Source organism: Nematolebias whitei, chromosome 6, assembly GCF_014905685.2.
Source record: "Nematolebias whitei isolate Nwh7 chromosome 6, NemWhi1, whole genome shotgun sequence".
Taxonomy (NCBI): domain Eukaryota; kingdom Metazoa; phylum Chordata; class Actinopteri; order Cyprinodontiformes; family Rivulidae; genus Nematolebias; species Nematolebias whitei.
The window spans coordinates 25091224-25117944 of record NC_056503.1 but is presented as its reverse complement, the minus strand read 5'-3'; the positions used below and the strand labels follow the sequence as shown (position 1 = coordinate 25117944).

Here is a 26721-nt window from a genome sequence, read left to right as displayed (position 1 = left end):
GGGGGGGGGCATTGCCTCACCGGCAAGCGCCCGTTGGTTGAGTCTTGACTCCTCAGGATTGGCCTAGTTCAAAAACATAACAGGAAGCAACCTCCATGTGGACCCACCACCTGTGGGGAGTTCTGTCAGGGTAGGGTGCTGTCAATGTCAGGCAGCAGGCAAGGGAGGGTTCTTGGCTATGCCAAATCCTGGTGGCATAGACTAGCTCTAGGGACGTAGAACATCGCCTCACTGGCAGGTAAAGAGCTGGAGCTTGTGTGTGAGTTTGAGTGGTATCAACTAGATGTAGTTGTGCTCAGCTCTATGCACAGCTTGGGCTCTGGAACTCAATTCCTGGAGAGAGGCTGGACTCTCCTTCTCTGGAGTTACCCAGGGAGAGAAGCATCGGGCGTGTGTGAGGATACTCACAAGTCCTTGGCTGAATGCCTTGGTGATGGAGCTTTCCCCCGTGAACAAGATGATTGCTTCACTGCATCAGTTCAGATTTCCTGACCTTTCTGGTGTCTCTGGATGGTGTATTGGAAAGAGTGTCATCTGGGGATTCCTTTGTTCTACTGGGTAACTTCAATGCCCATGTGGACAATGACAAAGTTAGCTGGAAGGGGTGATTGGGAAGAACAGCCTCCCTGATCTGAACCCGAATGGTGTTTGCTTATTGGACTTCAGTGCTAAGCATGTGTTGTCCATAATGAACATCATGTTTGAGCATAGGGCGGTTCATAAGTGTACTTCTTACCAGGTGACCTTAGGTCCAAGGTCCATGATCAATTCTGTAATCATGCTGTCGGACTGGTAGCCCTATGTTTTGGACACTTGAATAAAGGAGGGGCAGAGCTGTCAACTGATCACTACCTTGTGGTGAGCTGGATCTGGTGGCAGGGGAGGCTGTCGGACAGACCTGGTAAACCCAAACGCATATTAAGTCTGAATTGGGAATGTCTGGTGGAGCCCTCGGTCTGTGTGGCCTCAACTTACACCTTTCTGAGAGTTTTTTTACATGCCTTGGGGAAGGTCAGAGACGGGTTCTGAATGGGCCATGGGAGGCAACCAAAGGACTGGTAGTGGGCACTGTTGTTGTCCAATGCTGGTGGACACCAACAGTGATAGAGTTCATCAAGCTGAAGAAGAAGGTCTTCATGACTGGTTCTGAAGGACACCTGAAGCAGCTGAATTACAGACAGGGTGGTCAAAAGGAATGCGGCTTCAGTGGCTGTAGAAGCAAAAACTGGGGCATGGGAGGAATTTGGGGAGGCCTTGAAGGACTTTTGGTCGGCCTCGAGGAAGCTCTTGTAAATGGTTCAGCAACTCAGGAAAGGAAAGCTAACTATCCTAAGCTCTACTTGGTTTGGGTGGGGAACTGCTGACTCAAACTGAGGATATTGTTGAGGGGTGGAAGAAGCACGTCAGTAATATCCTTAATCCACCCACCTTGTCCACCTTTGAGGAGGCAGAGTCTGAGGACTCAGGGGAAGACGAGTCCATTACCATGGCAGAGGTCACAGAGGTAGTCAAAAAGCTCCTCTGTGGTAGGGTATTGGGGAGGCTGAGATCCGCCCCAAGATGCTGAAGGCTATGGATGTTGTGAGGCTGTTATGGTTGACACGTCTCCTCAATGTCACATGGAGGACTGGGACAGTACCTATGGAGTGGCAGACCGGGGTGGTATTTCCCATTTTGAAAAAGGGGGAGCGGGACGTGTGTTCTGACTATTGTGCGATCACACTTCTTGCTCTCCTTGGGAAAATTTACTTCAGGGTGTTGGAAGGGATGCTCCGACTGATTGTCAAACCTTGAATTCAGGAGGAGCAGTGTGGCTTCTGTCCTGGTCATGGAACAGTGGATCAGATCTTTATCCTTGCAGAGTTGATAAGGGAGTCATGCTTCTCCGGTCTACACGTATTTTGTGGACGTAGAGAAGACTTCTGACTCTGTTCCTCAAGACATTTTGTGGGGTTGCTGCAGGAGTATGGCGTGCCTGGGTTGCTTTTAAAAGCTATCCAGTCCCTGTATAACCAAAGCAGGAGCTGTGTCCACATTCTTGGCACAAAGACAAGCTCGTTCTGAGTGTGGGTTGGACTCCGCTACGGTTGTCCTTTGTCTCTGATCATGTTTGTGGTTTTCATGGGCAGGATCTTGAGGCATAGTTGTGGAGAGTAGGGTGTCTGGTTTGGGAACCTCAGAGTCTCGTCTCTGCATTATGTGGATGACACAATTCTGTTAGCGGTTTTAGGCCAAGACCATCAGCGTGCACTGGGACAGTTCGCAGCTGAGTGTGAAGCAGCTGAAATGAGAGTTAGTTCCTCTAAGTCTAAGGTCATTGTTCCCAACAGGAAATGGATGTAATGCCCCCTCCTGGTCATGGGAGCAGGTAGCCTTGTCTCAGATGGAGGAGTTGAAGTATCTGGGCATCTTGTTCACTGTGATGTAAGGATGGAACGGGAGGTGGAGTGGGAGATGGATCAAAGAATTAGGGCCTCATCCTTTGTAATGAGGGCTTTGGTGCAGTCAGTCGTGGTGAATAAAGAGCTGAGTCTAAAGGCAAAGCTTTCAATTTACTAGTCTGTCTACAATATGACCCTGAGGTTTGGATCATGATTGAACGAGATCCCAGATACAAGTGGCCGAAATGGGCTTCCTTTGTAGGATGGACGGGCTCAGCTTTAGAGAAAGGAGATTCATCATCAATAAGGAGCTTGGAGAAGAGCCGCTGCTCCTCCGCATCAAAAGGAGTCAGTTGAGGTGGTTCGGGCATCTGATTAAGTTGCATCCAGGACGCCTCCATTTAAGAGGTTTTCCTGACATGTCCCACTTAAAGCTGAACGATTTTGGAAAATATTCTAACTGTGATTTTTTTACATCAATGTGATTACGATTAAATATGTGATTATTGTTCAATGTCTTCTTCTCATGCATTTTTCAACAGACACAAGCAATAAATCTGTTTCAGTTGCAAAAAACTCCACTGTTTTCAGCTCCGCTGCAACTTTGTTTCTGGCATTTTTTTGTATAGCTCCAGGATAGCAACTTGGCTAAAATGTGTGCGCGAGAGCGTTCTGTACCACTTCTCTATCGTGTTTACCAAAGCTGTAAACCCAGGCTTGGTCACTATATTAATGGGCTTCATGTCTTTCGCTATGAACTCTATTATTGCTTGAGTTATGCGTGCCATTTCGAATTATGTTCATATGGAGTCAGTGTTTAATTTGAGCTGGATCCTGCCAGAACAAAATCCAGGAACTCTCTTATTTTGATAGGGCAACAGTTTGATCCGGCAACAGTTTGCTAGGATCCATCAACTCTCAAGCTTACTAATAATAAAGTTATGAACAAAATATGGCTGTCTTGTTATTTTGGGAGCCATGTTTGAACTGTGTTGCTGCCCTTCTATGCTGAGATGATAAATAAATAACTCTGACACCTTTTTTGCTGTTTTTATGACGCTCTGGATGCCTGTCACTCACAGCACGCATGCAACAAAGAGTAAACTCAAAGCAAGAGGGATACCTGCTCTTTTTTTCTGCTTTCGCGTTGACAAAACGTTTTAGTTTTATCAATTAGTTTGTCAAAGCACAATTTTTATTTTTTATTTTTTTTTGTAAATAAAGAAGTAATCCAACATTTTTCAGTCAAGTCATCTGGACAGTTTCTTTTTTTGTGCTGAAATGTTTCGCCTTCGATCTGGAAGGCTTCAGGCTGATGCAGGTACAATGTGGGCAGAGGTGGGCAACAAAATAATGTGTACAGCAAACATTACAGTTTTGAAAGCCATGCATGGAAAGAGCATCAGAAAATGCAGATGTATAGTTTTGCAGAAATTTGTAATTGCATCAGAAAATGTGTCTATTTTCTCACAATTTTGAGTTGCCACTAAAACAGTATTTTATAAACCTTTACATTACTTATAAAAGAAATATTCTGATATACTAGTCAAAAGTACCTCAGGCTGCATTGGAAGTGCTACAGCTAGCTGCTGCTGCAGGTGTTCATTCTTGTAAATAACCAAAGAAAATTGGGTTAAACTGAGTCTCGTTGTGCAAAACTGATAGCATAGTCAAGGTTTATATAGTAGCAATCATTTGAGCCACTAAAACTTTTGAGATCAGAGTTGTTTTAAGATATTCCAATATTATTTTGTCTTAGTGGTGTTCAGATAAGACTTTAACTCATCAGTCTGGTCAGAATTTAATTCAGTATCACTAAAAGTATGTTAGTCATAGAGCTATCTACAAAGGACAAGAAGAAAATAATTGTTTGTATATAAATCTTTCCATAGAACCCCACTTGAAATAAAAATAATTAAAAAGCAAACAAACAAAAAGGAAGATCATCACAGCCTCAATAATTTAAGAATTATTGCATGATTACATTCTCAGCAACAGGTTTATGGCTTTGAAAACGTGATTAACAACAGGTAAATAAACTTTAGGTGGTTTTACACACTACATCAATAAACTCAGATGAAAAACTTGGTGCTCCCACCTCCCCTTACATCTGTTGCCCACATGAATTTAAGCCCAGTTTCCTTTAATCTCTGAGCACACAAACATGCTCTGTGTGCTCAGTAATATGCTTCAGTAGCTCTCCAGTTCCTTTGCCAGTTCAACAGGCATGAGAGCTGCTAGCCACCCTGGGGTCCTGGTTAATAATTGGCTGCCTCACTCTTTCTCTGAAGGTAGTGGGATGCTGGCTCAGAGGGGAGACTGGGGCCCAGACCCCAGAGAAAGTTTCCCAGACCAACAACTTGTGATTTGAGATGTGAGAGTAATCTGAACTTCCTCTGAAAGGCCAGGGTTGAGCAGTGGGGAGCGAAGCAGACTCTTGGGAGTCTCTCTGTGCAGCTGCCATAGAGATCTCTGAGGAATGTAGTCCAGTTTGCTCTGGTAGTTTGCCTCTGGAAGCTGCTCTGAGGCAGGCTAACAGACATCATAGCCTTGCCATGCTAACTGTGGCAGAACAAGCCACCCACAATGACAGAATGCCTATTAAAACCAGTTACAAATATTGAATTCTTGGTTTTTCTTCACCGGCAGGCAATTAATTGATTGTGTTGCAACAAGAGAGGAAAGAGTTCATGGCTTTCTATTGCATTTATGAAAAATCCTCAGAGACCACAAATAAGGCAGGAACATTAAAAGTTAGGAACCCATGACTTTGATGTGTCAACATTAAGAAACATTTTGCAGTGTCGTTCAGCCTCTGTTGCAGAACATGAAACCTCCGTGTGGCACTGGCTGAAGAGAGTTACAAACTAAAAATCACACAGCCCAGATGTTTGGTGGATGATTCTTGAATCTTTATATGTTAATATGTTTATATCTTGTTATTCATACGATTTCATCCTACTTGCACCGTTATATTCTACCCTGTTGTTGTTTACTATGTTTCTTTTGGACCTTGTAAATATTATATTTCTTTTTCACTTTTTGGTACTTTATTTTGAAGCCTTATTGCATGCTTTAGTATTTCTTTTTTTAGCAAGTTGAATCAGTTCTTCTCATCCTGAACATGTCATTGCATTGTTGACCTTGTGTTAACCTGCAGATGACAAATAAACAACAACAATAAAGAAGTATTTTATTATACAGTGCACCCGTTGAAGGTGGGGTGCACTATTGTATAGGCTACGCTCGTCCGTTCGTCCGTCCATCTGTCTTTCCATAAACTTTCTCTTGTCCCACCCATAGCTTCTTATCCAAGATAATTTAATGAAACTTGGCACACATATGCATCGTCACCAAACAGAGTGTTGCATACACTTTTCATGACCCCAGTTCCAAGGTCAAGGTAAAAAAAAATCAAGGGCAAAGTTAAAACAAGCTATTTGCTTGTCCGACCCATAATGTCAGATCCACTCAAGATATTTGAATGACATTTAACACACATATGCATCATCACTAGATGGGGTGTTGCATACACTTTTCATCATACCAACTTTAAGGTTAAGGTCACAAATCAACATCAAATTTATGTAAGGTCTTTGTTTGTCTGGGCCATTGCTATAGATTGCTGTATTGCTGTATAAGTTTGTCAACATGGCATGTATTGTGCAAATTGTGGTACTCTTGTTTATTTATTTTTAACCAGGCATTCAATATCATTCATTGCACGTCTTGTGGTGTCTCTGAGCAGCACACCCTATCCCCAATTGCTCCCAGACGCCTTCAATAGCTGCCCGCTGCCCCACCTAGGGATGGATGGGTTAAATGAAGAGAGCCAATTTCGCCATTGTATGGGAACATACAATGATGACAATACATAACACATTATCATTATTATTATTATCATTGAGATCACAGATCTTTTTTGCAAGGGAGACCTAGGCCTGAAAGCAGCCTAACACATGCTTTGTACTGTGGGAGGAAACTGGAGAACCTAGAGAAAATCCATGCTAACACAAGAAGAACATGCAAACTCCACACAAAAAGACCCCAGGTCCAAGCCAGGGGTTGAACCCAGCAGACAACACTGAGCCGTCATGCTGCCCAGTTTAACAAGTTTAATAGACAACAGTGAAGGTTTGAGTGTGTTATCCCTTCCTATGTGACTCCCCTCTAATCTCTGAAATATCTGTCCATTTGAACATGCTCCAGGTCTCAGCCAACTCGCCCCCTCGCTCTGTTATGTACGACTGTTTTGCTTGGCAGTCTCACCCAGACCAGATCAGGAGATAGGGAATGCAGGGGAACGGGATGTGAGGCATATTGTCAGGAGCTGAGAGATTAAATTGTTTCCAAGTACTTTATGGAAACTGAATGTTTAATTACATGAGTGACTTGTATTTTATGTGTTTTAACATGTTTATGGTCTAGTTTTTCTTCTTTGTACATTCATTTTTCGTGTTAGCAAAATATCTCATGAATCACTAGTTGGGTTTTACTGAAACTCAGAAAGTAGTTTTGCAGGTAACCCAGTTCTAGATGGCTGCCATAGATTAACAACCTTAGTTGTTTTATAAATATTGAACAAAAGTTTGTTGGGGTAGTTGTTGAGTGTAATTCGCAATACAGTACATACTTTGGACACCAATAAAACTGACAGATAACTGTGAGTAAAGTTATTTTTAAGGCATGACCAAAACAGCTGTGACTCTTCATAAGATGATCTTAGTTTAAAACTCAGAAAAGGCAGCGGGTGATATGCAGTCCTTGAAAGAATGCTAGCCCCTTTCTTTTTATAAAAACAGAGACATCAACATTTTTTAAACAGGTCTCAGTCAGGTATAGAAGGAAGACACTGCTTATTGACCAAATATTTTGCCTGATCACAAGGAGTGGGAGTAGGCTTCATTTCCTTTTGTTTCACTGCTCTGAGCTGCTTGTGTGTATCAGCCATCCTGCCATGTGGTGCCTCATGGACAGAGCTTGTGCCAGTGCTCGGTGCTATCATCCAGGGGCCCCTTCCCTCATGTAGAAATGGGTCACTGAGCAAGAGCCACTTTCAATCATGTTTTGATCTGACTGTCTGGCTTTAAAAAAATAAGATTATGGTACGCAAATATGGGCACCTACATTTTGGTTAATCCCTTTTTCATCACTCATCAGTCACCCTTATCCACTCCCTCTATGGGTTCCCCACTCTTCCTTGCAGGAGAGTAAGACCTTATTTGATGAGTTTGTGGGAGCAGCTGCAACAACTCCAGCTGGGCCACCTGGCCAGGGGTAGCCCGAGGGTTCAGTGTCAGACACACATGTGTTTGGCTGGACCGACCAAATTCCTCAACTTCTTTGCGGTGCCATCACAGGATCCCTAATTGCTTCCAATCTTCCTTTTCATTTCTCCTAAAGCCAGATATGCCTCCTTCCCCCGTATCATGATCTTCTGCTCACATTCCAGCCGGACCGTGTGCCAAGGACGTGAAACAGGACACGGGCAAAGAGAGGGGAGATGAGAGAAGTCTTGTTTGAAGCTGACCTTCTCTTTAATGAAAAATGAGCTCCCTGCTCCCACCTGTCCTCCAGGATTAAGACTGCAGCGTGGCAGAGCTGCTTTACTGAAGCTCAGCCTCCATGGAGAAGATGATAAACAGAGTATGATGTCACCCCCACAGGGTCTTTTTTTTGTGCGACACACAGAAACATCAACTACCACATATTATCAAGGTTCAAGGTTCTTTATTATCATTCGCATCACGTGGTACATGAGGTGGAACAAAATTGTGTACACAGGGTCCCAGTTACATCGAACAATAGCAAAAATATAAATTGTAAAAGAAACAGTAATAAGGATCTAAGATATAAACTGAGAAATACGCTAAACACTAATAGTGCAAAACAATACGCCGAACAATAGCAGCACACATATTATCAAGCTCAAGTTCTTTTAACAGGGTTTTAGAGAGTCAAATGAAAACCAAAATAATAATATTAATGATACATTAGACTAAAACAACCAAAAAAAAGTTTAAACTAAAACTTGAAACCAGCCCCTATGGAGCACAAACTAGTGTATCTCTTGTGCTGGTCCCAAGCCCAAAATGGTGAGGGTTGTGCTAGGAAGGGCGTCCAACATAAAACACTTGCCAAAACTATAATGCTAGGTCATCAAAGTGAAACCATAATGGATTGTTCGAGACCTGGGTTAAAAATAAACAGGGTGCTGGTGAAAATTGTGCTACTGTTAATCGAAGTCCATGAGGAGGGAAACATGTCAGGAGACAGAGGGAGAAGAGGAAAGTCCAAAATGTAGGACTGAGAGTGGCAACTCTAAATGTGGAGACAATGACAGGCAACTGGCAGCTGGCTGACATGATGCAGAGAAAGAAGGTAGATGTTTTATGTGTCCAAGAGACCAAGTGGAAGGGCAGCAAGGCTCGCAGCATTGGAGCAGGGTTCAAACTGTTTTACCATGGTGTGGATAGAAAGAGAAATGGAGTAGGGGTGGTCCCGAAAGAGGAGTTGGTAAAGAATGTAGTAGAGGCAAAAAGAGTGTCAGATATGGTGATGTGTAGAAGTAGAAGATCTGACGCTAAATATTGTCAGTGGTTATGCTCCACAGGTTGGATGTGATGTGGATGAGAACGAAATATTTTGGAAGGACCTGGATGAAGTGATGGAAAATATTCTCAGGGAGGAGAGAGTGGTGATAGGAGCAGACTTGCATGGACATGTTGATGAAGGAAACAGAGGAGATGAGGAAATGATGGGTAAGTTTGGTGTCAAGGAAAGAAACGAGGGAGGACAGATGGCATTGGAATTTGCCAAGAGAATGGAAATGACTGGGTTACTATAGCAACTGTAATTAGAGAGACCGGTAAGAAGGTACTTGGTGTGTCATCTGGACAGAGAATGGATGATAAGGAAACCTGGTGGTGGAATAATGATATGCAGGAAGCCATTCAAAGAAAGAGGTTAGCCAAGAAGAAATATGACAGTGAGAGGACTGAAGAGAGGAGACAAGAATATAAGGAGATGAAATGTAGAGCAAACAGAGAGGTGACAAAGGCTAAGCAGAAGGCATATGATGAGTTGTATGGGAGGCTGGACACTAAAGAGGGTGAGAAGGACTTGTACCGATTGGCGAGACAGAGGGATCAGGTTGGAAAGGATGTGCAGCAGGTTAGGCTTATTAAAGATAGGAATGGTAATGTTCTAACTAACAAGTGAGGAGAGTGTGATGGGAAGATCGAAGGAGTACTTTGAGGAGCTAATGAATACAGAGAATGAAAGAGAAAGAAGAGTAGAAGTCATAGAAACTGTGGACCAGGAAGTGGGAAAGATTAGTGAGGGTGAAGTCTGGAAAGTCCTGAAAAGAATGAAAAAGGGAAAGACAGTAGAACCTGATGACATACCAGGGGAGGTTTGGAAAATTCTTGGAGAGATGGCAGTTAGGTTTTTGACTCAAATATGCAATGGCATATTTGAGGGTGAGAAAATGCCTGAGGAATGGAGAAGAGTGTGCTGGTGCCCATTTTTAAGAACAAGGGTGATGTACAGAGTTGTAGCAACTACAGGGAATGAAGTTGATGAGTCACACAATGAAGATCTGGGAGAGAGAATTGTGGACGCAAGACTTAGATGAGAGGTGACTATCTATGAGCAGCAGTATGGTTTCACGCCAAGAAAGAGCACAACAGATGCCATATTTGCTTTCAGGATGCTGATAAAGAAGTACAGAGAGGGTCAGAAAGAACTCCATTGTGTCTTTGTGGATTTAGAAAAAGCATATGACAGAGTGCCAAGAGAGGAGGTGTGGTATTGCATGAGGAAATCTGGAGTGGCAGAGAAGTATGTTAGACTGGTACAGGTATGAGGACAGCAGGACAGTGGTGAGATGTGCTGTAGGAGTGACAGATAGCTTCAAGGTGGAGGTGGGATTACATCAAGGATCAGTTCTGAGCCCCTTCTTGTTTGCTCTGGTGATGGACCGACTAACAGATGAGGTCAGGCAGGAATCCCCAAGGACAATGTTGTTTGCAGATGACATTGTGATCTGTGATGAGAACAGGGAACATGTGGAAGAGAACTTGGAGAGGTGGAGGTATGCACTTGACAAAAGAGAAATGAAAGTCGGCCATAGTATGACAAGAGTACATGTGTGTGAATGAGAGGGGGGCTGGTGGAGCAGCGAGGCTACAAGGAGCAGAGGTCAGAAAGGTGCATGGCTTCTAGTAATTAGGACCTACTGTCCAGGAAAATGGAGAATGTGGTAAAGAAGTGAAAAAGAGAGTCCAGGAAAGATGGAACGATGGAGAAAAGTTTCATTAGTTATTTGTGACAAAAGGGTGTCAGCAAAGGTCAAAGAAAAAGTTTACAAGACGGTGGTGAGACCAGCTATGTTGCATGGTCTGGAGACAATGGCATTGACAAAAAGACAGGAGAAAGAACTGGAAGTGGCAGAAATTAATATGTTAAGGTTCTCTTTAGGAGTGACAAGGATGGATAAGATTAGGAATGAGATTATTAGAGGTACAGCACAGGCTCAATAACTGGGAGCTAAAGTTAGAGAGGCTAGATTGAGATGGTTTTGACATGTCAAGAGGAGGTACAGTGGGTATATTGGTAAATGGATGTTAGAAATGCAGCTGCCAGGAAAAAGACAGAGGAGATATATGGATGCAGTTAGAGAGGACATGGAGGTAGTTGGAGTGAGGACAGAAGATGCAGAAGACAGAGTGAGATGGAGGAGGATAACTTGCTGTGGAGACCCCTGAAGAGGGAAAAGCCAGAAGAAGAAAGAAGAAGATTAGACTAAAGCATAAGTCATGAGATTATCACATATAAATATATATTTTTTTCTCCTTTTGTCTGCTTTTTTTTTTTTTTTTGTCAGGCGTTGCCACAACAACAAGCAACAAAGATTTTGCAATTGTTTAATGCCGAATGCCCTTTCTGACACAACCACAGACCACCGAACTACCGCAGCCCACATGTGTGGAGCAGAAGGCTGCCTTTTAGGGCATCAGGGAAAGCATAAGGGCCTTGTTCAAGGGCATGGAGTGGGATAAATTAGGGTAGAAGCAGGTCTGGGTGCTTCACTTTTCCCACCCACATTTTGATGTACCAGTAGGGGGATTCAACTGGTGACACTCCGATCACTGGCTTGCCACCAGTAGGGGGATTCAACTGGTGACACTCCGATCACTGGCTTGCCTTTTCTAACCACTGCACTACCACTTCCCCTGTCTTTAGAACACATAATGGGTTTTATTCAACTTTTAGAAAGTATATGCAGAAGTCCCATCTATAACTAATTAACTTTTGAAGTCAACCCAATTAGTATAGACGCCACAACCGGAAAACCGTAGAAAAATGGCTATGGCTGTCAATTTCACATATATTGAGTAAAGATTTGATGTGGTATTAGCTGAGAGCCATCCCCAACACATACTCCCAAAACTTAAGGGATTGTATGATACTGTGGTCCCAATTTTACACGAGAATATGTCAACGTTATTTTCAAATTGGGCTAAAACACCAACATTTTAGCATAAAAGGACCTCAGTTTAAAAGAAAGAGATTAAATGAAATGTGCATTTCTCCAAGGAAAGCTAGGCCTTTAATTTTATTCACTCACCATCTAAGGCCTTGCTGTCTCATTTCCTAACAATAAATTAGAGTTTAAAGGTGGGCATAGCATTAATTGAAAAGGAGCATTAGAGCGCTCCCATATCTACAGGAAGTTGGGCTTTTTAAGTGTTGAGCACTAAATAGTATTCATCGGGTTTTCTCCATCTCCTCCCCCACAATCTGTGCCCTTCTCCTGAAGAGTTTCCTTTTCTTGCTGGCCTCTCAATCAACAGGAAGCTCACTGCGTTTGTTTGAAGTGGGAGTAGCTCAAAAAAGCAGCAATAAACCTTCAATAATACAACAGTGGGTGTCCCCTGGACGCTTTATCATTCAAATGCATAGCCTTCCTGGGGTCTTGCAATGGAAGGCAATTCATTCATACGGAGGGAGTCAGGGAGATTATTGACAGTGTAAGATGAACTCTCAAAAGAAAGAGGCTATTGTTTGCTTCTGATGCCAGGAGCCAACATCACTCTTTAATTCCAAGACCCCCAATAGTTCACATTCAAGCCCTCTCTTTTCTCCATCTGTGCATCTCCACCAAACCATCCAACCCCACCTCGCTCAGTGTGTTTTTCCTGTTAATCCCTCCAGGAATGTGGCTTTGGTTATGGAGAAGATGCCTGGTGCGTGCCCTGCCGTAGCAGTCGTTTCAAAGAGGACCGCAGCCTGCAGAAGTGCAAGCCCTGTTTGGACTGTGGACTCATCAACCGATTCCAGAAGGCCAACTGCTCCACCACCAGTAACGCAGTGTGCGGCGACTGTCTGCCAGGGTAAGACGGCAGATCAATGCTCTTAAATTTAACTGGTACAAATATTTCTTATAAACACATAATCATATGTCTTAACAGATATTACAGGAAAACGAAATTAAGTGGATTTCAAGACATGGAGTGCATACCATGTGGGAATCCTCCACCTCCTTATGAGCCAAACTGTAAGTTTTGTTTTTGTATATTTTCTAACAGTTAAAGAGGTACCTCACACAAATTTTCTGCTGCAGACTCACTCAACTTAGAGTCTTTGCAACCAAGTGGCCAGTGAGCTATGTGGCAGCGTTTTGCAACTTTTGGCCATGCCCATTATTTTGTTACCCACCTCCTCACTCTTCAAACCCACCTGTCTGGGTTTTGTTTCCACCTTGGCTGTTGTTTATGATTTAATCTGCTTGAGTGCAGTTTTAAAATAAAGATAGGCAGATTTGGACCATTATTATTTATCATGAGTAGGAGAGTGGTGGCGCAGAGGTTAGAGAAGCTGGACTTGTGATCAGAAAGTCAGCGGTTCAACTCCCCATGTCGACAACATCAAAACGTGGGTGGGAAATGTGAAACACCTACACCAGTCTCTCCACCCTCATTTACCCCACGCTGGGCCCTTGAGCAAGGCCCTTAACCCCCACCATCTGCTCCTCTGGGTGCCCTAGATAGCAGCTCTCTGCTCCACATAGCGCTTGTGGTAGCTCGGTGGTCTGTGGTTGTGTCAGGAAGGACATCTGGTGTAAAAATAATTGCCACGTCTTCATGCGACTTAGTTTGCTGTGGTGACCCCTGAAGAAGGGAGCAGCCGAAAGAAAAAAAATTATCACGAGTGTAGTTTTTAAACCTACACTTGTCTCAGATGTTTGCCATCAGAGGAAAACTCTTTGCAGGCATCAAAATACAGCCCAGCCTCTCTTGAGACAGATTGGAGACAACAACCATTACACAATTCGGGTGAACTGGGATGACTCTGTGACTATTTTGAGAGAAAGGTTATCACACAAGTTTTTTTAACTTGTTCAAAACTCAAGCAACAAGGCTGCAACACTTTGCGACTCATGCGTAGAAAATTGCAATTGTTTACCAACTACTTGCAGCCAGTGAGATCCCACCTTTAGCCTGAAATATTCCCATGAAACAGGCTATTCATCCCTCATTTACAATAGATGTTTTAACATGAAACAACGAGGGAAACAATAGCCTGAAAGCAAACATCTACAGAACACTATTGAACTCTAAGCCAAATGCTGCTAGAACCAAACGCATACGCGTATGCACGCATACACACACACACACCCACACACACACACACGCACACACACACATACACACACTTTAAACATGCCAGCACAAGGTCCTTGGAGCAAACCAGAACCACAACTTTTGAAGGGTGGAGTGAGCTGCGATTCATTCAGTGAGCAAGCTATACATACCCAACATATGCACAAATACTACAAATACTACTACAATACTTTGAATTACACGCTGGGAAGTAGAAAGACTGAAAATGATACCACTACTGTACACGGTGGAGTTGCCAACAAGAGATTATATGGGCTCAGAGCATGTCAAGTCATTTTTTAGCCCTCAGTTTCGATTAAACGAACAAACATCCCTGAAAAGAAAAGAGAAACACATCTCCAACACACTGGCCAGAAATAAAAAAAGAAACGAGAAATAATTGCATTTCCAGTGAAAATGCAGTGTGAATGTTTATTGCTGAAGAACTTGCTGAAAACCAACTTAAATTAGCTTAAAAAAACATGCTGAATTGCAGCTGAAATGAAAGAACGAGACTTAATTAGCAGAAGAAAGTAGAAAGAACACATTTTTGCTGAATTAGATATAAATTAGCAGATTAGGAAATTAGCCAATAAAAGCTGAAATTAGCAACAATAAAAGCTGAAATTAGCAACTATAAAAGATGAAATTAGCAACTATAAAAGCTGAAATTAGCAACTATAAAAGCTGAAATTAGCAACTATAAAAGATGAAATTAGCAACTATAAAAGCTGAAAAATTAGCAAATATAAAAGCTGAAATTAGCAACTATAAAAGCTGAAATTTGCAACTATAAAAGCTGAAATTAGCAACTATAAAAGCTGAAAAATTAGCAAATATAAAAGCTGAAATTAGCAACTATAAAAGCTGAAATTAGCAACTATAAAAGCTGAAAAATTAGCAAATATAAAAGCTGAAATTAGCAACTATAAAAGATGAAATTAGCAACAACTAAAAGCTGAAAAATTAGCAAATATAAAAGATGAAATTAGCAACAATAAAAGCTGAAAAGTAGCTAAAAAGGCTAAAAGAAGTTTAAACTACCGGAAGGAAGTGGAGGGAATTTAAAATAGCTTTAAAAAAAGTGGAATTAGCTGAAAAGGCTAAAATTAGCAAAAAAAAACTGCTGAATAGTATCTGAAAGAGCAGAAAAAGGCTGAAAGTAGCATAACAAGCTGAAATTACATAAAGAAGTTAATTAGGCTTAAAGTAGCAACAATTACCATGAAAATTTTGAATCTATCTGAAAACAGTTGAAATTAGCTAAAAATGCTGAAAAGGTAGAAAAGCTTAAATTAGCAGAAAAAATCAGAAAGAACACGTTTGCCCAATTATGTTGAAAGAAGCATAAATGAGAACAAATAAGTGGAAATTATCTGAAATAAGCTGAAATTGTCAACAAAAAAACAAGCTGAAATGCAGCTAAAAACATCAGAAAAAAAGCTTAAATTACCATAAGGAAGTGGAGAGCGCACATTTTTGCTGAATTAGGCTGAATTAATCTGAGAGTCATTCTCAACACATACTCTGAACATACAATCTTTTCAGTTTAACACTCTGGCATGAAAGGCTGCAGGTGATATGCATTTCTTCAAGAGATGGCAGGCGTTTAGTTTTTATATTTATCACCGCTGTCAATGTGTAGATTGCTGTGCTGAGTTAAATAAGCAGCCTAATTTATGGCCATTATGCAAAGCAAATGCTGTGGGTGTGTTTACAATATCCTCACATTTCAGTACGCTGCAGATCCTATTAACTTCAGCCTTTTGGTTGTTATATGCAGTTAAATGTATCCTTAAGGTTTCCAAATTAAAGCAGCATGAAGTTGTACACTTGGTGAGAAAGAACAACTTCCTGCTGCGAGAGGATGCTGCAGCTGTTCCTGAGGAGGTCTGTAGGCAGCAGGAGCTTTGGAGGTCCTGTGTTAAGTTCAATTCAGTTTGTTTATATAATGCCAAATCACAACAGAAGTCATCTCAGGACACTGTACAATTCATACATAGATGCATATAAAGTCAGTTAATAACATTCTTTATCTAAAGAGACAACAGATTGCTTTGAGTTTTCACTTTGTCGCAGTCTCCCATCCCAAGTGAGCACAGAGGCGTACATGAAGTTAAATATTTGGGTGTACTAGTATCTAAAAACGCAGTTAGAAGGGAAGATGAGAACATCTCAAACCGCTTAGTGGGTATGAAACAAAGTCTCAGCCGTTGGTTGACAAGAGATCTGACTATTTTTGGAAGGAACCTGTTGACTAAAGCAGATGGCATTTCCAAGGCTGTTTATCCATGTCATTCTATGTATATATCACCACAAAACATAAGAAAAGCCAACTCTATTATCTTTTTATTCAGTTTTTGTGGAAAAATAAGACTCATTATGTTAAAAGGTCCCAACTAGTTAAAAAACATGAGCATGGTGGTATCAATGCACTAGACTTTGAAGCAATGGTTGGAACATTTAGGACTAAATGGTTAAAAACCTTTTTACAACAACAAAATTCAATGTGGTTTCACATCCCTGCCTCCATTTTTAAGCAGCTGGGAGGAATTGACTTCCTTGCAAGGTGTGACTTCGAAGTGACAAAGATTCCAGTTAAACTATCAAACTTCCACAAACAAGTTCTTCAGTTCTGGAAAATGATATTTCACCATAATTTCTCACCTCATGGATCAACTTTGTGGAATAATAGAGCAATCACAGTGGGCAGAAAGTCAATATTTAGAAAAGACTGGTATGAAAAAGGCATCATTTTTGTAACAGACATCTTGGATTGTAATGGAGATCTTTTAAATTTCTCATCTTTTGTTAGAAAATATAACCTTAGCTGCTGCCATAAAGATTTTATGAAGGTATGTAAAGCAATCCCTTTAGCCTTGATTCAGTTAATTAAAAATATCATTATGTATTCAAAGGTGACCGTTTCCATGCCCACATTAAAACTAAATGACTGTAGTTTAGTTGATCTCAAATGTAATAACAAGATGATCAATGAATGCATGCGACAAACGATTTCCTATGATTACAACAAAGATTCATTCAAGAAACCTCCCAATATAAATCATAAAACCATAATGACTTCTGCTCATTCAAAATTTGTCAAATGGCCTATATCTCCTAAAGTGAAAGAAAACCATTTTAAAATAATAAATAAGATCTATCCAGTAGCCATGCTTCTGCACAGAAGATTTAAATTTGAGGTGGATTTGTGTACCTTCTGTAAATCTGAAGATGAATCCCTTGAACATTTGTTTTTTTCATGTCAATACTCACAAAGTTTCTGGACTGACATTACAAACTGGATTAATCTAAAACTGAACATTCCTCCCTTTGATGCTGATGCCATTTTATTTTACATGGATAATTTAAGCTCAGCTTACTCCGATGCTATAAATATAGTCATCCTTATAGCAAAGTATCACATTCATTGTAGTAAGTGGAGGGACAATCAGCCCTCCTTCCCGTGTTTTATGAACGAATTCAAGTTGTACTATTCTTCAATAAGTAGATTAAAAAACTGGAAAACTGCTAGAACCATTTCACAACAGATATCAAAAAACTTGTTGTTTTAAGTTTCTCATATTGTTTTGCTCCTTTTTGTTTCTTATGTTTATTCTTTTCATTTAATGTTTTTTATATATGTATTACTCAATTTTTATCATTTTGTAACCCCCCTAGCTTGTAAACTGTAGTTCTGACACCCTTCACGAGTGTTTGTATATATCTTTCTCTTTTGTAGTGTTTTGTAGTTCTGTGTGTTATTAATAAAAAAAAAAAAAAAAAAAAAAAAAAGTGAGCACAGAGGCAACAGTGGAAAGGAAAAACTCCCTCATGAGGAAGAATCCTCCAGCAGAACCAGGCTCTGGACAAGCGGCCATCTGCTTCGACCAGCTGGGTTTGAGAGGAACAGATACACAATGGCAGGTCCAGGATGGAGGCCATCAGGTTTTCTCTAGGAGGAAAGACATAAAGACAGAAATCACATGTTAAGAATGAATAATTACAAATACAAACTAGTCATATGCATTTGTAACTGTTCATTTGATGAAATGAGGTCAATTTGTTCTCTAGGAGTCTAAGGTTATAGCAGCATAGGATAAGGAATAGGTCAGGAAACCAAGCTGACTTACTATAGGATTTATCAAAAAGCAAAGTCTTAAGTCCAGTCTTAAAACTGGACAATGTGTCAGTCTCATGGACAGAAACTGGAAGTTGGTTCCACAAGAGAGGAGCCTGAGAACTGGAAGATCTTCCTCCCATTCTGCTTTTGAAAACTCTAGGAACTGCAAGTAAACCTGCAGCCAGAGAGTGAAGTGCTCTGTTAGGAAAATATGGAACAATAAGATCCATAATATTAGATGGAGCTAGGTTGTTGAGAGCTTTGTAGGTTAGAAGTAAGATTTTGAATTCTATTCTGAATTTGACAGGGAGCCAAAGGAGAGAAGCTAAAACTGGAGAGAGATGATCTCTCCCAGTAATTCCAGTTAAGACTCTGACAGCAGCATTTTGGATCAACTGAAGACTTTTTAAAGAAGATTTTGGACACCCAGATAACAAACCATTGCAAATAAATAAATAAATATCGACAGCTTTAGGATATCAACTCAAGCAGTTTTTGGACACAAGAATGATGCCAACAGATCAACTTTGATCAATTATTTAGTCTTTTTTGCTTAAAAATGTGTACTGCTTTAAAAAAAATGTGTATGCGTGCTCTGACCTTGAGACAACTGGCCTCCCTCCGTCCCCTCATTTGTCCATCTGTGCTGCTTCCCCATTTGATACAGGAGTCAGCCCACGAAACAAAATGGCCATTGTGTCTGGGAACATAGCCGGCAGTTAGCGGAGACTCTCCGTGGAGCATTTCCAAATGTTTGAAAGTCCTGCTGCCCCCATTCCCTTCACGGTTATCTCGAGGAGGGTGGTGAAAACTTAAAGGGCCGATCATTCTGGCCTGAGGCAATGGTGCAGCTGTGCAGTGGGGGCAGTCACTGTCTGGTATGGACAGTAAATCTTAGCCCCCATGTCCTTTTATTCTCCCCTTCCTTTCTCCTAGTGGTTATTCTGGAGCTGAGTAAAAATGAGGTTGTGTTTTTATGGCTTCCTTCAGCCTCTTTAATGCGTTTCATCTGCTGAAGTCGTTGGCTCTGCCGATGGATCACAGAGTGAGAAAGTGAAATAAAGAGGCGAGTGGACTGATACGTGCACTCACGCATGTTGAAAGAACACTATCTGCTTTTTGCAGCTACTTCCTGTGCTGGCCTTATCGCAACTGGATTTACACAAATATCACAGAGGAGTTTCATCTGGGCTTTGTTTACTAAACAGACACCGCAATGTTGAAACACAGCCAGAAATCATCTGTTAGCTCATTTCATTGCCTCCTTGATATAAAATAAAGGCAGTATATCGACAAAAAAATGTATATTATTTTTACAGACCCACTCGAATGCTTAAATCTGAAAGACTATTTGCTTTTTATGTTTTACAACAAAAATAGTTAACCTGATCAACAACAGGAACAGTTTTCCAGCGTTACGCAACTTTTTAAATGAACAAATATTAATAGTAGCAAATATGTATGGATATTTAGGAATAAATACAGATTTATATTCATTTTTTTTACATGTAAAAACTCTGAACAAGTAGAATGGGGAGTGTTTGCTGCTCCTGAACTGGATGCTAACACTTTTTTAGACTTTATTTTCTTTATGTAGCAGGAAAGGTTTTTGCAGAATGCATGCCTTACAAATGTTATGGGACTCCTCAAAGAAAGAAAACATATTTTCATCACCCCAGCTCTAAGCTCAAGGTCATAAATCAAGGTCAAACATTTAAAAAAGGTCCAGTCCATAACTTCATACATTACATGTGTTTCTGCATTCAAGTTTTTTTATTTATTTATTTATTTTTTTTATATGAAGGGTGGTTGCAGTCGTTCAATATTAATATAATCTACAGTTTACATGTTTAGACCTTTTGTGTTCCTCGAGGGGCAGACTAAGTTTTTAGAGAGTGGAAGTCATGAAGAGAGATAGTATATCTTATAATACAGCTGTGGACTATTTTTCTCACATGTACATGTATTGTTCAACAAAAAAGCAAATGATAACTAATGTGCTTTATGAGTTTAACAGCAGATCATGATGTTAAAGTACACTAAGGCCTAATCATTCATTAAGAGCCTTTGGCCATACAAACATTCAAAGGTGATCTACAGTGATCACACACAAATCTCAGATATCACGTTGGGAGTGGGTGACTTGTGTTGGTAGTGTGACACATGTTGCTTCTGTCATGTGGCCACAAAACTAAGGTTAAACTGTACCGGTCCGTTGTGGTGAAGAGAGAGCTGAGCTGTAAGGCAAAGCTCTCTGTTCACCGGTCGGTCTACGTTCCTACCCTCACCTGTGGTCACGAGCTCTGAGTAGTGACTGAAAGAACGAGATCTTGGATGCAGGCGGTTGAAATGAGTTTCCTCCACAGGGTCTACAGTATAGTAGTGTATACTGTACTATACTATCTATAGTTACAGGTCTCTCTTGTAAATGAGTCCTCGAGGCTCAATGAGACTAACCTGTATAAATAAAGATTGAATGAAAAAAGGGTAGCAGGACTCTCCATTAGAGACAGGGTGAGAAGTTCAGTTATCTGGGAGAGACTCGGAGTAGAAACGCTGCTCCTCCACATCGAGAGGAGCCAGTTGAGGTGGTTTGGGCATCTGGTAAGGATGCTTCCTGGGCGCCTCCCTAGGGAGGTGCTTCGGGCATGTCCACCTGGGAGGAGACCCTGAGGAAGACTCAGGACACTGAGATTATGTCTCTCGGTTGGCCTGGAAACACCTTGGAGTTCTCCCAGAAGAGCTGGAAGAGGTCGTTGTGGAAAGAGATGTCTGGACCTCCCTGTTCAAACTGCTGCCCCCGCGACCTGACTTCAGAACAAGAGGAAGATGATGGATGGATGGATGGATGGATGGATGGATAGTCAGGCCATTGCTATAGATAGTTGTGTTGCTGTATAATAGTTTGTCAACAGTAGCATAGTGTGCTGTATGCAGTACTCTTGTGACCTTGAGCTTTATTTCTTTGGACTTTTTCCAGTTTTTCTTTAGATAAACTGGACTAAACTGAATGTTAGTCCAGTTCTTCCACTTGATAGCATCACACTTTGTGTTAAAGAAATAAAAGTGTAGCAGAAACCTGACAGACCCGCGAGATGATTCTTCACGTGCTCTGATCAACTGTATGTCGGATTTTTCACCTTTTAATTCTTGTGATTCACCTTGTTGGTGCTAAAATATTTGATGTATAAGTCTGTGATGTATTTTTAATAAATCCAACTCAAGACTAGAACAAATTAAGAAAATGTGGAACAAATTGCGTCTTTGTGACTTTCTGACATACTGCTGTTGAAGTGATTGAAGATCCAGTTTAGAACTGGTTTTTTCACTTATCTATTGTGTCGATACAACACTGGAACATCCCTTTAGGTTAGACGCCTGAATAATTCAAAGCTTACCTCAAATGAAAATACCACCAATAATTAATATTCAAAGAACATTTGTGACGAATGCCGTCCCAATGACGAGTTATTATTATTATTTGTAATTCTCCATTTCAAGAATCTTAAAAAGAAACACAGTTTATTGAAATTTGGTGATTCATCAGCTCGCCTAACATCGTTTTATTTAAAAGAGCGCCGGTTTGAAAACAACATTTTTATTGGTTTGGAGCGATGTCTTTAGGAATGTCTGCCCTATATTTAAAAAGGGTCATCTTCAAGATTCACAGAGGCCCAGCATTATACGTAGGGATTTCCTGACATTAAGACAGCTGGAGAATAATAGTTACCTTCAAAGAAATTTAAAAGTGTTGGAATTAAAAGGTTTGTTTCTAAAGACATGTCTGTTAGGAAACTTAAACGTAACGGCAGATTAGTGACACTATAATATGCTATTTTAGTTACCGGGGTGACTAGACGGTGTCTTTATGCATTCATGTTTACGCAAATATAAATTGTGGCAAAACATTTCTACTGTATTTTCACAGTTTTTGCACTGCAGCATGTGGTCATTCTGACTACTTTAACCAGCATGAGTCCCGTATACTTTACCTGGTGACATGGACAGGCCCTCCACTGCGTCACATATGTATCAAAACTCTAATAGTGAGTAACATAAACTGATGGCTTAGTAATAATTTGGACAGGTTAGTAAACAATTAAGGGTGGTTATGGTGCGTGTGTGTGAAAGGGGGGTGGGAGGGTCTGCAAACACAGCCATCGCATTTCATTTCAGAAAAGATGGGATTTGTGCAACGATACGCACAACTCTGTTTCTCTCTTGTTTTTTTGTCTCGCACATTCAGATTTGAGCCGTTTCTAAAACCCTGCGCCGTGTGTGCGCTTATTGATTTGCATTGCGAGGGATCCTGGAGGCACAGTAGAGGGAAAAATGTCTGTAAATCATCTTCTGTCGAGAACAAGACAGAGGCAGTTAATGGGAGAATCCACCACAGGCGTTTTCTCTTTGAACTCTGCTGCTTGCTTCATTAAGCCAGAGCAAAAAGATTACTGACTCCAGGCGCAGAGGAATATTTATTCTTATCTTTCCAGCTTCTCATCGGTCAAAAAGAGATGGATTATATAAAGGCTTCTTCTGCTCTACTTATGCCCTTATTGTTTTAGATATTTGTTGCATTTGAAGCTATGAAATTTGTTTCGTTGTAATATGTAAAGTGTTCACAGCTTGCAGAAATGTCTGCCAACACTAAGAGCAGGCGACCGTGATACTGAAAGTCCATTATGGAAAAAAATGAACTGAACGCTAAAAATGAACCGTCAGTGCATAATGGTAAATATAAAACAAATCTATGCTGGGGAAATTGCAATCCTCAGGTGGGGGTCACACACTGTGGCGGGCAGTTTGAGCATCAAACCATTCTGGGGGTTGACACCACCGGACCTTGTACAGAACTGAACTGGCTTGATTCTCTGAGAAGAGACGGATCAGCTGATGCATATTCTCTTATTGGATCCATCCATCCATTATCTTCAATTCAAGATATTTTGCTAACAGTAACAGCACGATGGCTTAGTTTGTAGAGCTGCCCCCTCTCAGCGAGGTCGCGCGATCGAAGCTTTAACTTTAAAAATGAATTAATTATTGACTTTATGGCTTCCTGTCATTGAAAATGAACTCTAAATTAGATACAAATTATTTATTGTTATTTTGTTTGTTCTGTGTGAAAAGCATTTAGTAAGTGCATGTGTTTGTTCTTGGTTAATAAATGTAAGATGTTAAAAGACAAGTGAATAAAAGCCCCACTAACACGTGTTTTTTTCCGCTCTCCTTGCAGGCAGTGGGCGTGTGAACCTGGTGGCCCTCCCCTCAGTGGTGACCAGCCCGCGGGACATGGCGCTGGCCGCGGTCATCTGCAGCGCGTTGGCTACGGTTCTGCTGGCGCTGCTGGTTCTGTGTGTCATCTACTGCAAGAGGCAGCTGCTGGAGAAGAAGCCCAGCGGTTTGTCTCGATGATCTGAAACTGATTTCTTGTGTCCAAAACTGTTCCTTAAAATCCAACATTTTTCAGTCGGGTCCTCTGGACAGTTTCTTTTTTTGTGCTGAAACGTTTCACCTTCAAACCAGTTTGACACAACTGTCACCAAGGAAGAGGGCCGGCAATGGAGGAGGGGGCGTGGCAAAGAGACCATCTTAGCACCAACAGAACTGGTTTGTTCCACTTTGGAGTAAGCTGTTTGGGGAAGGATCAGTTTTGTGTTGTGTTTCCTTGACTGATGAAGCCTTCTGGATCGAAGGTGAAACGTTTCAGCACAAAAAAAGAAACTGTCCAGATGACCTGACTGAAAAATGTTGGATTGTATACCTGGATTATTGAGCATGGACTTTGTTGTTCCTTAAAACCTCTTTTTAATAAGTTTGATGTTCTCTGTTTATATATCAGTGAGCGAGCAGTTTCTGAACCAATCATTTCAGTGTTACCTCTGCCGTCCCAGGATCCATGGGGGAAAAAACAAAACATTTATTTTCCATCTAGTTCTGCAAGCAGTGAACTTTGAACCTCGCAGCAGGTGCTGGCTTTTCAATGCACAGTCAACAGAACACCAGAACAATATGTGGTTTAGTTAGGATATCCAAACCAGAGGGAAGCTTCTGTGTGCTCTGAAACAGCTGCAAAACATCAGGCAGTGACATGATGTCACACACTGCTATCTGTGAGAGCGTTTATTGTTAAATATTGTAATTATTATAAGTGTTTTGTTATATTTATAATTATGAACCACTGAACATATTTTAATGAAACTCGCACAATGATGTACATTTACAACTGATGAATTCGTGGCATCAGCCCAATTCAAAGATGGCTGCTACAGCTATCTGACCCTAGCAGACACAAAAATGGCAACAACCCACTCATTCTTAGAACTACTGTGCCCAAATTAGACGAGGCAGCAGCAGAGACCGACCCCCAACTCATGATATAACTATTCATTTGTATTCATTTCTCTTTTACAAGGATGTCCTGGGAAAAAAGTCTGAGAGCAAAGTGCTCTGTTAGGAAAATATGGAACAATAAGATCTCAAATATAAGATGGAGCTAGGTTGTTGAGAGCTTTGTAGGTTAGAAGTAAGATTTTGAATCCAATTCTGGACTTGACAGGGAGCCAGTGTAGAGAAGCTAAAACTGGAGGGATGATCTCTCCCACTAACGCCAGTTAAGACTCTGGCAGCAGCATTTTGGATCAACTGAAGACTTTTTAAAGTATTTGGACACCCAGATAACAAACCATTACAATAGTCCAGTCTAGACGTGACAAATGCATGAACCAGTTTTTGTGCATCATTTTTAGACAGGATGTTTCTAATTTTAGTGATATTACAGATATATTTAACATGCAGATCTGTTTTTTTTTTATTTTTATACCTGGTCTTACCTGCAGTCATTACAAAGATGGAAATCCAACAACACATTTCAGAGACCTTAAAACTCTAAGAAGAGAGAGTGCTGCTGTTTGCGGTTCACTCCTCTGCTCCATTTCCCTCCACAAACAGGTTAAATGTTTTTTGCCGCTTGATATTGCACGTTTGTGGGAACTTGCATGACGAGCAGAATTCATGAGGTCAGAGGTGATTAAGCATGAGAAACATCCCCGGGCGCCTTTTTAATGATGTCACGTTTCCCAGGTAACCTCGTCAGAAACAGTGTGTGGTAGGATTTATCAAGGCGTTAGTAGTTATTCGTTTTTGTTTTGTTGTGCTTTTCTCTCACATATTTAATGGCTGCAAAGTGAACACTTGAGTTGCACATTTTGTCAGTGATTTGTTTTGAGGCACTCGCCCCACCCCGTGCCCAATCAGCCACAGACATGCTAACAGTTAAAAGCAGTGACATTTATTATCCACCCAAATGAGACTCGAGACAATTCTACTATAAAAAACATCCATTTAATGCTGATTTCTCCACAGCGACGATGTGTAAATTACTCATACTTCTATTCAGTGGACACAACAAAACAAATGGACTAGGTCATAAACGAACAGACTGTTAGTAAATCCTTTAGAAGCATGTTATTAGTAATAAGTTATTAAAGGCAGTGTTCCAACATGTTGGAGTTCAGTGGAAAGGGTATTAGTAGTTAATGTCTTACCTGCTGTAACTCTTTGAACCTTCTTAGACTGAAGAAACAAGAGTTTAATTCTTCATTCATTGTCTGGTTGTTGCCTTTTGTTTTGTTTCAGCATAAAAACAAATGTAATGAACTTATTTTTTATTTTATTTTTTAGCAACTTCTCTGAGGTCCCAGGACTGTCCTTATGCTGGGGCAGAACTTTCGTGTCTGGACGCCCGCTGGCTCCATGACTTCCCCCAGAGACCCTGCTGCCGGTGTGAGCTGGGCCCTGAACACAGCTGTGGTGGGTTGGACCAGACTTCAGGTCCCAGTTAAAGAATGTGATGCTGCAGGGTGGCATTAGGGTGCATTTAGACAGAGATTTAGGCAGCAACGGTGGAAATGGGAAAGTTTTGTGTTGTAGCAACGTGTACTTTTTGTGCGTTGTGTCACATTTAGGTCCAGTCCACCTGATTCCATCTCCTTGTGAGGAGAGCTGCAGTCTGGGTCAGAGCCAGGACATCGGCTCCTTCCAGTCCCAGAGGAGTCTCAGTCACAGGTGAGGGTTCAGTAAATCCTCTCAAAGTACAAACACACACAAAAATCTTACTAAAAGCACTGTACTGTCTAAAATACTAAAAGTAGAGTACTTTCCGCAGAAGGCTACAAAACAAACTTGCACTCTAGTTTTCACACGGCTCTGCATATTGATTAGAGACGGAGTCCTCCTCTGTGATCTGGGCTTTAATAAGCCTACAGTAAACCTGACAGCCAGTTAAACATTAAACTGCTCCACAGCCCTCCAGGGTAGTAATCTTTTTTCTATCGTGCGCTGCAGATGATTTAGTGTTCGCAATTAATTAGTTTGAAGCATGAGCAACAGCAGTGGGTGTTGCTAGCATTAACAGCCACGGTGCCTTTAAAAGTGCTCACGCATCTTAAGATCCAAACTGGAAACAACGTATTGATCCTGAATATAAATACAAGACACACTTTTCTACGACGGAGCTTTAGGGCCACGCTATGAAAAAAAAAAATTAAAA

The 26721-nt window shown here is 41.1% G+C and overlaps 1 protein-coding gene across 1 annotated transcript in view; it reads left to right on the top strand.

Annotated features, from left to right (window-relative positions):
• Window positions 1-26721, top strand: part of LOC119411203 (tumor necrosis factor receptor superfamily member 19) — a 34264-nt gene that overhangs the window by 5730 nt on the left and 1813 nt on the right. The window contains exons 4-8 of the mRNA XM_037678133.1: window positions 12600-12778; window positions 12857-12942; window positions 23407-23568; window positions 25854-25982; window positions 26138-26237. Of these exons, the coding sequence (XP_037534061.1) occupies window positions 12600-12778; window positions 12857-12942; window positions 23407-23568; window positions 25854-25982; window positions 26138-26237 (656 nt within the window). The remainder of the gene's footprint in view (window positions 1-12599; window positions 12779-12856; window positions 12943-23406; window positions 23569-25853; window positions 25983-26137; window positions 26238-26721) is intronic.